Genomic DNA, 12,660 nt, shown 5'->3' with positions numbered 1-12,660 from the left:
GTAATGTTTTTTAATATTAATGAATTTATTTTTCTATCTTATTTGATAAATGTTAAAAAAGTAGATAGATTAAAAAAAGTAAACTTGTGGGGTAGGATCATCATCCCATTTCCAGTGTTTTAGTGTATTGGATCATCCTCTATGGGACTATGACATGGCGGATCATCCTCCAAGGAGGGATGGTCACCATACCGCATAGCCTAAGAAAATTTAGGTCAGAGTTAATTACTGTTTTCATCCATGTGGTTTGTAAAAAATCATCGTTTCAGTCTATTAGTTTAAAAATTGCGATTTCATTCCCTGTGGTTTCACTTTCGTAACCATTTCAATCCCTGACTGAAATGATTACGAGGTGGACTGAAATAGTTATGAAAGTAAAACCACATGGAATGAAATCGCAATTTTTAAACTAATGAACTGAAAATATTGATTTTTGATAAACCATATGAACGAAAACGAAAACAAAAACAGTAATGGTCAGAAATAAAATGTAAAAAAAGAAAATTCAAAGATGCATTCAAGGAGGGGCAGATCGTGTCCTTCCTCTGTTCTCACCACACCAAATTGAATCTTCCTCTTCTCTCTCTCTCTCACTCTCATCAGCCAATTCAAACTTCAACCTCTCTCTCTCTCTCTTCTTTTTCCAAATCTTAACAGAAACCCTAGAGATATTCATCCATTCATCCATCCATCAACCCTTCTTTCCGATCAAACATCTAGGGTTTCTGTTACTAATTTCACAAAAAAAAACTTGCTTTCCACTGCCTATAGATTCCTTGTTTCGGCGTCTTCAACTGGTTTGATCCGCTTCGATCTCTTCGATACTTGAGTTTGTTGCAGTTCATAGATCAGAAATGGAGGCGATCGAAGAATTGGTGCAGCTGTCGGATTCGATGCGGCAGGCGGCGTCTTTGCTTAACGATGAAGATGTTGACGAAAACTCATCGGCGTCTTCCAGGCGTAGCTCCACATTTCTCAACGTTGTTGCTCTTGGCAATACGGTCAGTTTCTTTATCAACTTAATCTAGTTAGAACATAAGGCTTCTGCCGTTTCAACGGCCGGTGCTTGTGTTTAATTGTGTTGATTGCTGTACGGTTTGGATCTTCGATCCGATTTTGTTAAGATCTGTAATTCTATGTAAGTTAGGTTAGTGTTGATTGGATTGTTTTTGAATCCTTGCTTTCTGTTCTTATTTTGCGTCTCTATCAGTAGTTACAACAAAATACATGTACCTGCAGCCTCAATAATTTAATGATTTAAGTTTCACTTGATAATTGCTTGAGATCTTTATAGAGATTTGAATAATTTGTTTGATGTTGCAATCCGGCATTCTTTTTGGGATTGGTTTAGAGTTACCGACGATTTTAAGACAGGTGTTTGGATATTTCAGTCGGTGATGCGATCATATTCTTTGAACATGTTTATGGCTTTATGCCTATTGAATTTGTGGTTAGGTGGTGTGGATTTTGATTGTGCAATGCAAATCACTTGTTTTAACGGATGCGAGGCATTAGAGGAGCAGGGTACGGATCTGGACATGTTTGATGAATTTTCATAAATATTATGCTACATGAATCATTTGCTGGTTTATTGGAAAGGTTTATGTTGGAAGCTGATGTCTGATCTTTAAAGGCAAAGCTGGAAAAGGCCAGATAATGTGGTCATACCATTTGAAGAACGTGTATATACTTTTTGCTTATAGATGGTTTTCTAGTCTGAATATATATTCCTGCTTTCCTGGTTTTGATGGTTTAGTGGTCAAAGTGTCAAACAGGAATACAAGATCGAGATTCTATTTTAAACAATGATAGTAGAAATTGATTCACCTGCTCATGTATATTGTATCTTAATACATCAATGATCAACTTATTCATTGTCCTAGATACTTGGAAATCTGTAATTAAACTATGTTCTTATAACAATAAGAAGAACACTCGTTTTTGATTTAGTAACTCTTTTTCTTGGTCAGGATTCACACTAATAGCTCTGAACTAATTGAAGATTTGTCTATAATTTAATAAATTGGGTTGCTAACTTTCAATAAACGATGTAATTGGCAACTTAATGTTGTCAATTCTTGCAAACAGACATGCGGAAAAGTTAACGTTTTAAATGACTTAATGTTTGATAATATCACCAAGAATCATGCATTACCAACTGAATATACCAGTGTCTATCCATCAAAGTGCATGGAGTTTTGTTTGTGTGTTTTGCTTTAGTTTTTTTATTCCGCGTTTTTTGCTTTTTTAGTCATTAGAGCTTATTTTTACTGTTAGTTTGCCTAACCTAGTTTCTAAACCTGAACTAAATTGTTCAGGGTGCGGGCAAGTCAGCAGTTTTGAACAGTTTGATTGGACATCCTGCTTTGGTAAGAACTTCATTATGTTAATTTTCTTATTTATATTCTAATGTCAACTTTTAGACATCTGTATTTAGCATAATGGTTATGATTTACTACATAAATCATAATGGTTATGATTTAGGACAAAATCATAATATGCCAAATTGGCAACAGTCTAGATATTGCTACCTGTATGTGAGTAGTTGTGGAGACATTAAAGTTATTTTTTACAAGGGAAATGAAAATTTGGATGCTTAAATTTACTAGTTCTAAATTCTATATATACAGCCAACTGGTGAAGGTGGTGCCACCCGTGCGCCTATATGCATTGACTTAAACAGGGATGAAAACTTAAGCAACAAAACAATTGTGCTGCAGATTGATAGTAAATCCCAATCAGTGTCTGCAAGTAAGTCCTCTATCACACCCTCTTAGTCTTATCTTATGTGAAGCCTGTTGGATGTATAGTATTGGAGTTTCACAGTATATATATTATGAACTGGCAATCTAATGACACTTTGAATCCTTTCTTTTTATTCAATCATAGGTGCTCTTCGTCGTTCTTTACAAGATAGACTAAGTAAAATATCGAGCAAGAGTCACGACGAAATATATTTGAAGCTTAAGACGAGTACAGGTAGGTTTGAATATGTTCTTTCTTTGAAATAACCATGCTAAAACTTATATTTGCTCTGATACATACTGTCACATAGTTTATGCATATGTTTTAATGTCATGAGGAGTTGTAATAAATATCATAGTTATCAAAAGCGCACGCTTTTGGCGTCTAGGCGATTTTTTAGAGCGATGCGAATCTCTGTTGTTAAAAGCGCTCGCCTGGTCCGCCTAGGCGACCTGGGCGACCAAGGCGACCATAGATAAAAAAGCAACGTTATTTTTTTTTTAAACCCTATCTTTTAAACAACCCAGATTATATTTACAGATAATTTTAAATCTTTTAGAATCATATCTCATCAAATCTGTATATATTTTTAAAGATATTTTAAATTTCAAAAAGTTAAGAGATATATATTATCTTTATATAACATTCATTCTGTATATAACAAATAAGACGTATCCACAGCATTCACAGTTCTTTGCTGGCAAAAAATACTACACGTATGTGTATGCTGCTGGAAAAGACAAGGCAATTGCTGTGGATGACGACTCCGACTCCGATGATTTTTAAAGTTGAAGAACATTTGGTTTTGAATTTTATTTACTTTTTGAAGTCTGAACTTTATTGTTTTCAAGTCTTAACAGCTTTGGTTTTGGGATATTTTGGTGATTCATAATAATGTTGGTTTTATTTTAAGGTTTATGATATTTGAAAACTTTTGGAATTTGAGGATTTGGCTTTTTTCAGTTCATAACTTTGTTTTTTTAATGTTTTTATTTGATTGCGCTTTTTTTTTTCTCAGGCCCTCGCTTTTTTTGCGCTTCTCGCCTAGGCGAGAGGCGAGCCCTATGCGCCTAGAGTGCGCCTAGCGCATTTGATAACTATGATGCGAATTAACTGTGCTCCTACTTCCTAGGTAAATATAGCGCACAACTAATACGAATCAACAGTTTCTTTTAATTCACAAATCCCTAATATTCTGCAGTATTTATAGGGATAACCATCCGATTATAACACTAATGATCCAGATCTCAGTTTGAAATTTTCAAATCCAAATTAGTATATTTCTGATTTAATTCTACATATTCTGCAGTATTTTTTTTTTATTTAGTTTTGTTCATATTCATTATCAGCTTATTATTTCTGATTTGGTTTCCAAGTATTTTGTTATCTTATACTTTTTAAGTGCTATGAACATTTTGGTTTTTAGTATTTTGTTATCGGAGACTTTTTAAGTGCTAGTATGAACATTATTGTTTTGGTTTTGAGTACTTTATTCCCTTAATGAACTTTTTAATTTTTTTATTTAAGTGCGCTTTTTTTTTTCTCGGGCCCACGCTTTTTTTGCGCCTATCGCCTAGGCCCTAATCGGAGCCTATGCGCCTAGAGTACGCTTCGCGCCTTTAATAACTATGATAAATATATTTGTTGGTGTACAATATTTAGCGGTGATCGTACAGTCAAATGCTAAAGTATAGGGTTACAAGTGTAGTTGCATTATATGATAGTTATCATTTCTAGAATTATGTAAATGTGTATGCTCTTTTTGACTTCTAGTATCTTGGCATAAATGGTATAACTTATTGATCTCGTATGTGTTAACTAATGAGTCAATCTGTGACATATTGATATCTAATTATTTCAAAGACCTCTTTACTTTGAATTCAATCAAAACTTAAATTATGCAGTCGGGAGTTATCAACATATATAGTTAGTTACATAGGTTAGGCTAAAACGACCCCAACAAATTCAGACGATTATGATGGTATATGAACTATCAAGCAATGGTATTGTGGCGGTTTCCCTAGGCTAGTAACTTGTGTTAACTATTCTTATAATATATCTACACGATTGCCTTAAACTTTAGTTTGTACAAACCTTTACATCTATGACCTAAATACTGTTCTCTTCCTTTTTTATTTTATTTTATTTTATTATATGTTTTGTTTCCCTAAATAAATCTTATTCTTTTGTAGCCCCGCCTCTAAAATTGATTGACCTGCCCGGAGTCGAGAAAGGGAATCTGGATGATTCATTGGTGTGTTACAATTAAATTGTTTTCATTTCAATATATATATATATATAATATATATTACAATCATGTTTTTTTTTTTCTGTAATATTTTCCCTGAAATGAGATCTAACAGCCAAGTATTTCTTGCAGAGTGAATATGCTCAGCACAATGATGCAGTTTTGTTGGTTATAATACCCGCTGCTCAGGCACCAGAGGTTTCCTCTGCTAAGGCTCTTAGAATTGCAAAGGAATATGATGGAGAATGTACGTTCACTGTTGATTCTGATTATTGGCCTGTCAATCTCACTTTTTATATACTAGTTCAAAGTTTTGTGATCTTTCAGTTTGGATGTTTAAGCTGTAAATATGTTATGTATTTTTAACTATAGGTACAAGAACGATTGGTGTTATTAGCAAAGTTGACCAAGCATCTGCAGATCCAAAAGTTGTTGCTGCTTGTCAAGCACTTCTTTTGGGTCAAGGACCACGGAGTGCAGCTGAGATTCCATGGGTTGCTCTAATTGGTCAATCAGTTTCCATTGCTTCAGCACAATCAGGAAGTTTGGGGTCCGATAACTCATTAGAAACTGCATGGCGGGCCGAAAGTGAAAGTTTGAAATCTATATTGACAGGAGCTCCACAAAACAAGCTTGGTAGATTAGCTTTGGTTGAAACCCTAGCTCATCAAATCCGTAGCCGTATGAAAATTAGACTTCCAAGCCTTTTATCAGGGTTAGATCTCTTCCCTTTTTGTTATGTTCAGTTATTTTTGCTTTTCAGATTACTACATAATTAACGTTTAGCATAATTTGATTTTTGATTAATGAAGTGCTGGCCTGAGTTAGCATTTATGTCAACAGAGAAAGGCTTTAAATAATGTGTGTGTGTGTGTTCTCATCTGAACTCACCCTTACTACAATATCTTATATAGTTATAGTGTCACCACTCACCAATCAAGTTACATGAAATTGACTAAACAATATGATACACAAACACAAGCAAGTAAAACGGTCATCACTTTTACATGTAATACGATTAAGTAATTAAAGAAACAAGGAACATGAACCTCCACTCTGTACATTAACACAATGTGTGTTTACTATCTGATATGACACCAAGAAGATTTATGTTATGTGTATTTCACCACCTGAATGAAAAACAAAGATCCATACTTATTTATCATATATAGCGCCTTATACTTCCGTGTTATATATTCCCTGAAATTATTTTTCTCTTTGTTAGTTTTGAAATTTGGGCAAAGTAAATTGGCAGAGTAGATGGGTGACATTGGATGGAATCTGTCATTTCAGTTTTTAATTAACATTTTTTTTAATATGATCAATGCTATCTTCTACACAGAGCTTTCCAGGCCTTGCCAATTTCATCTTTTTTCTCTATGGGGTTGTCTTATTTCTGTATAGGGTGTAATGGTTGGATTAATTACTTACCTTGTGCGTACTCAAAAAGTTATTCTTCAGACCCACATGTTCAGGACCTGGAGAATCATAAATCTTTGTTTTAATATATGGCTATAAATCATTTCTCTTTTTTTTGTTGTATAACTGTTAAGGCCTTAGTAAATTGACATTGGCATAATAATTAGCAAAACTTGTCTTTAATCCATGCATGCTGCACTTTTTACATCTCTGTTGGGCGTTAAGTTAGTTTTTATTTAAAACTTGTGCAGGCTTCAGGGGAAATCTCAGATTGTGCAAGATGAGTTGGTAAGGCTTGGAGAATCAATGGTTAGCAGTTCTGAAGGTACAAGGGCTTTGGCCTTGGAACTTTGCCGTGAATTTGAGGACAAGTTTCTTCAACACATTATGACCGGAGAGGTAACCAATATCTACAAATATAACTAGAGGACCTTACTTGTGTCATACTCATTGCCCCTTGTCATTATCATAGGCATTTGAGTCATTGTTAATCTACATACAATGCTTTCTTGTTTGCATTTGGCTATGTAATGATGTCAATTATTAAGCGACACTTTCTGATATTATCTATGTTGTATATGTATTCAGGGTAGCGGGTGGAAAGTGGTGGCAAGTTTTGAGGGTAACTTTCCTAATAGGATCAAGCAGCTTCCTCTAGACAGACATTTTGATATAAATAATGTCAAGAGGGTACGGAAGTCCTTTTTTAACATGTAATTTCATTTATGTTCTTTTGCATTATGATGAGCATGGAATTTTGTATCAGATTGTGCTAGAGGCAGATGGTTACCAACCTTATCTTATATCTCCAGAAAAAGGACTTCGGTCTTTAATCAAAGGTGTATTAGAGCTTGCCAAAGAACCATCACGTCTCTGTGTTGACGAGGTATCACTACACATATGTTCTATGTATCTTCTGCACTTGCATAATGCATCATCTTCTGCTTTTGTTTTTGCTTCAACTAACTAAATGTTCTCTGCCACGTGATTGCTTTTAATGGATACAACAGGTTCATCGTGTGCTTGTGGATATAGTTTCAGCATCAGCAAATGCAACGCCTGGGCTTGGAAGATATCCCCATTTCAAGAGAGAGGTGATTATTTATTTATATCTAGTTTCTGCAAAATATGTTCTAATTTGAACATGTGCTTGTTTTTGCTTCTTAAAACATCTGTCTGACAGTTATGTTTTTAACTAGGTTGTGGCAATTGCCACTACTGCCTTGGAGGATTTTAAGAATGATGCAAAGAAGATGGTGGTTGCTCTTGTTGACATGGAGCGTGTGTTTGTTCCACCTCAGCACTTCATCCGATTGGTCCAGAGAAGGTATGCCCTGTTTCTTTTCTGGACAGCAAATCTTAATTGTTAATAACTTGAACAAACTTATATTCTATAAAACAGGATGGATAGGCAAAGACGAGAGGAAGAGATCAAGAACAAATCTTCCAAGAAGGCCGTGGATGCAGAACAGTCCTTACTAAACAGGGTATGCCATGTTTTTTGTTAACTGTACACATCCTTTTTATAATTTACTAGGGTTCTGTCTCACTTATTAGTTTCTGTTATCTTTTTACAGTCGGCTAGTCCTCAAACAGGAGGGAACTTAAAATCAACGAAGGATAACAAGGATGCACAAGAGGGACCTGTTTTAAAAACCGCAGGAGCTGATGGGGAGATAACAGCAGGTTTTTTCTTTCACATAATGCTTTTTACTTTTCATGTCTGTCTTTGTTGGGTCAAATGATGTTTGTAGTACAAAGAATTATGTTTTTGTGAGTTTTAGGTGAAATCTTTATTATGGGCACATGTATTATCATTTAGAATTTATTGGACACGCAACTATACTTGCTCTGACGAAATCTCTCTTACTTGTGTTGTTTGTGGCAGGATATTTATTAAAGAAAAGCTCAAAAGCTAATGGATGGAGTAAAAAGTGGTTTGTTTTAAATGAAAAAACCGGGAAGGTTAGTAAAAGAATTTCTGTCAGACATGCAACATGTAGATTTGTGTTATTTCAATGCCAAATGAGGCGGGTGGAGGTGTAACTTCAACGTGATTGATTTTTTGTTTTTTACCGACAGCTTGGTTACACTAATAAAGTAGAAGAGAAGAATTTCCGTGGTGTGATCACCTTGGAGGTATGTGTTTTGGCATTCTTATTCTGGCAGTTTAATGTTCATTTTTTTAAGAGACTTGTCATCTTACGGTTGGAGCTCAAGTTCCCATGAGGGTTAATTTTTTTTAAAGTGTTCCTAACTTATTGAAATTAATTAATTTATTAGGAATGCAATATAGAAGAAATTGAAGAGGAAGAACCCCCAGCCAAGAGTTCAAAGGATAAAAAATCAAAGGCAGAAGAAAAGGCACCCAGTCTGGCATTCAAGATAACAAGCAAGGTTGCATACAAGACTGTTTTAAAAGGTGATCTCCAACAGCCTCTTGCATACAACTTCCTTTCTTTGTCTTTTTTTTTTTTTTTTTTTTTTAACTTTCTGTTTTATAAATAATATCTCGTAATATGCTTTTCAAACCTAATTTGACTTTTAAATACTTCCACAGCTCACAGTGCTGTAGTATTAAAGGCCGAGAGTGCTGCAGAAAAAGTAGAATGGTTAAACAAATTGAGAAGTGTTGTTGGTGCCAAAGGAGGTCAAGTCATTACCAAGGAAAATGGTCTGCCTATTCGCCATAGTCAATCGGAAGGCTCTCTTGTGAGTGGCATAAAATTCAAATGTTTGACCCTTTAACGTTGTTGATCTGTTAAGTGATTGGATAATTATTGTGAATTTTTAGGATACAATGGTTAGAAAACCTGCAGACCCAGAGGAAGAACTTCGTTGGATGGCTCAGGAAGTACGAGGCTACGTCGAGGCTGTTCTCAACAGCCTTGCAGCCAATGTTCCAAAGGTATTTTTTTTTTTTAATATTTACTTTAAAACGCGGGCCCACATCCATGTCTATGGTACGCCTTCTGTCTTACAGTTCACTGTTCTGGTTTTTAGGCAGTTGTTCTTTGCCAAGTGGAAAAATCTAAAGAGGATATGCTTAATAAGTTATACAGTTCTGTAAGGTAAGCTCCTTTTATTTGGTTTCTTATGAATATAGGTGACAAAATGTACATCTCAGGTCGGATTCGGTTTGATGGACACATATTTTCTTGAATCTAATTAGAGTAGATAATGATGACTATGTTGCTAGTAGAGTTAATACCATAAATGTTGCTAGTCTGTTAACCCATTTTCATACATTAGAGTCCTTTAAGTTGTTTATAAAACACATGTATATGTGAAATCAACAATAAACGTCAACTATATAAAAAAACCATCCAGCATTTTTACACGCTTGTAACGCCATTTCATCACTTCTGACCGATTCAAGGGATAACACGTCAATATTTTAAGGTTTTGTTTTCTTTCAAAGAACATTGTATGTCAAACAAGTATAGGACTTTAGAGTCTATAATATAATACCCAAATTGGGTTGAGGGATTTTTTCATGCAAAATGACAAGTATTGTTGAATTTTTATATGGTATTAACTTTTACTAATATTATGTACGTTCTTGAATAAAGTGATTTATATATGAGGTTGTATGATTGAATTAACACTTTGGTCAAACGTTGCTTATTTAATTAATTTGTGGGTGTAGTACCCAAAGTACGCCAAGGATTGAGGAGCTGCTTCAAGAGGACAGTAATGTTAAGCGCAAAAGAGAGAAAATCCAGAAACAATCGAGCCTGCTTTCTAAACTCACCAGACAACTAAGCATTCACGAGAATAGAGCAGCTGCAGCCTCAGGAGCCATGTCAAATGGTACTACTAGTCCTGCAGGTAATAATAAATACAAGTTTTATATTTATATTGTTCCAGTTATAATAATAATATAAAATTCTGCTGTTTATCCTAAATGAACTTTTGCTCTTTTGAACATAAACAGAGTCTCCAAGAAGCAATGGACCATCATCGGGTGATGACTGGAGATCTGCTTTCGATGGTGCTGCTAATGGACCAACGAGCCTCGGCTCTAGGCTTGGGTCTAATGGTCATAGGCGCAGGAATAGTGACCCTTCGGAGAACGGTGATGTGGGTTCAGGATCAAACTCTGGCAGCCGCCGCACCCCAAACCGGTTGCCACCAGCACCACCTGGTTCTGGTTATAGGTTTTAGATTGATTATTGTTAGTTTAAAGAAATGAAATTGAATCTGGTTACTATTACATTACGATGTTTATAGTATGTTTTTGTAGAGTTGTTTTGTAGATATGACATGGTATGGTATGGTTTGGTTTTCTACTGTTGATTTTGTAGTTTGCGGATTGAGGTGTGTTTGGTTTTGGGTTTTGTATACATAAGACAGGCATGGATTTATCATATCAAAAACATGTATTGTTTCAATTTTTGGCTACATGAAGTTTGTCGGGTTTTTTATTTAATCTTCTAGTGTTAACTTCTATGGACCTATTAATGCCGCTAAATTTCATACATTTGTGTTACTAGTTTTAGATTGAAGCTAAGCAGATGACGGCCACCATAGGCTTCTTTATATCGACTGTAAGCTTGAAGGGTGTCGGTTGGAATTAAAATGAAGCTTGATATAGTTTTCTATTAATTGAATCACTAAACTTTTGTATATTATACTTTGACCACAAAAGTTTTTCCTATAAACACCACAAAAGTTTTTCCTATAAACACATGTACTTTGAAATTTTTTGTTTACTTCCGTACACTTTAGGTAAATGTTTTTTTTTTTTTTTGAGTAAATTACAAGTTTTGTCCTTTATGTTTACATCAAATTGCAAACGGTGTCCTTTGTCTTTAAAATTGATGAGTTTTGTACTTAATGTTTTAAAATCTTACACGTTATGTCCTTTAGCCCCAACCCAGTTAATTTTTTCTGTTAAATCTGATCATGTGACTTGCACATCGGGATGAGCATATCGGTATCCGATACCGAACCGATACCGATACCGCCTAATACCGATCCCGAATTTCACCCAAACTAGGTACCGATACCAATACCGAAACATGTCGGTTAGGTATCGGTACGGTACGGTATCGGTATTATACCATATTTTGAGGGTCGGTATCGGTATAATACCGATACCGTACCGTACCGATACCGAAAACGCCAAAAAGTGGATACCGATCGGGATTGGGATCGGTACGGGATCGGTATGGGATCGGTATTCGGTGGCATATGCTCATCCCTACTTGCACATGAGGGCATATTTGTCTTTTCACCGTTACAGGGACCATTATGCAAATATCTAATATCTTAGGACTCTTATTTAAAATAATAAAAAATATATATATAAATCCTAAACTAGTCTGTATTCTCTCTTTCACACAAACACCTCTCTCTCTCTCTCTTGTATATCACTTACCACCACCATCCACCCCACCCCACCGCCACCTGCTGCAACCACCTCCAACCCAACCCACCCATCTCTCTCTCCCTCTCCCTCTCTCTCGCTCTCTTCTCCCAGCCGTATAACCCACAAAATTATATATACACATACCGATAACTCTCTTTCTCAACCCCACTCTCTCTATGTGAAACCAACACCCGTAACCACCGCGCTTACCTGCCACCACCATTATCATCTTCGAGGAGACACCACCACATCTCCGGTTAAATCCACAACCACCACCACCACCATAAAACTTACCTTCAGAACCCCACTTCCTAACCCAGATCGATACTTACTTTGGGGGTTCACAATCCCAGCAATTAACAAAACCCACTTTGTTATACCTTTTTATTTACCAATATTCAAACTGAGATCATATTTTATACTTACGTTGACCAATTTGTGCACTTCTACAAATCAACCATCACTTTAATTGTAAGGTGAGCATTAAGGCCCATATAGACTGTGTGGCGATGAAGTTAACTTTGTGCATTTATTTTTTCCGAGCACAGGTTCTCCGGGGGAGCTTTTTGGGTCTGAAATCCCCTTTCTCCGGTTCCAGTGAAACCGTTAATTGACATTGGGGTTGGGCATAGCTTAACCATCTGTAAATATTTGCAGCGATGGAGCTATTTTGTCACACCCCCAAAATCCACACGCGGAGTATCACCGCCTGGAGGCGTGACTGACCAGGATCAAGCCACCAATCATATTGAACATAACAAGTAATAAATAAAATTCAACCACACAATTTGAAAGGTGTTTCAAATCACAAACGTAGTTAAGTGTTTAGCGGAAGCATAAATATGAAAACCCAACATAAGTATAAGTTTGAAAT

General features: G+C 35.7%; 1 protein-coding gene across 1 annotated transcript; it reads left to right on the top strand.

The window, feature by feature from the left end:
* The first annotated feature begins 516 nt into the window (after positions 1–516).
* Positions 517–10,816, top strand: LOC118490578 (dynamin-2B-like). The gene is made up of 22 exons (XM_035988293.1): positions 517–1,001; positions 2,319–2,369; positions 2,631–2,751; positions 2,890–2,979; positions 4,938–4,999; positions 5,126–5,240; positions 5,366–5,708; positions 6,664–6,811; positions 7,001–7,102; positions 7,179–7,298; positions 7,423–7,506; positions 7,612–7,739; positions 7,815–7,899; positions 7,990–8,098; positions 8,301–8,377; positions 8,495–8,551; positions 8,696–8,834; positions 8,973–9,124; positions 9,207–9,320; positions 9,416–9,483; positions 10,062–10,243; positions 10,350–10,816. The coding sequence occupies exons 1-22, from the start codon at positions 855–857 to the stop codon at positions 10,577–10,579; spliced, it is 2,724 nt and encodes a 907-aa protein (XP_035844186.1). The 5' UTR covers positions 517–854; the 3' UTR covers positions 10,580–10,816.
* The last annotated feature ends 1,844 nt before the right edge of the window (positions 10,817–12,660 follow it).

The sequence above is a fragment of the Helianthus annuus genome, chromosome 3 (genome assembly GCF_002127325.2).
Source record: "Helianthus annuus cultivar XRQ/B chromosome 3, HanXRQr2.0-SUNRISE, whole genome shotgun sequence".
NCBI classification, from domain to species: Eukaryota; Viridiplantae; Streptophyta; class Magnoliopsida; order Asterales; family Asteraceae; genus Helianthus; species Helianthus annuus.
The sequence above is the reverse complement of the archived record's forward strand: the minus strand, read 5'-3'. Positions and strand labels throughout refer to the sequence as shown.

Bases quoted from the DNA above. Each gene is read 5' to 3' on its own strand.
- LOC118490578 (XM_035988293.1), top strand. From the start codon at position 855: ATGGAGGCGATCGAAGAATTGGTGCAGCTGTCGGATTCGATGCGGCAG. The intron at 2,752-2,889 runs GTAAGTCCTCTA...ATTCAATCATAG, and splicing joins ATCCCAATCAGTGTCTGCAA to GTGCTCTTCGTCGTTCTTTA. The intron at 8,835-8,972 runs GTGATCTCCAAC...ATACTTCCACAG, and splicing joins ATACAAGACTGTTTTAAAAG to CTCACAGTGCTGTAGTATTA.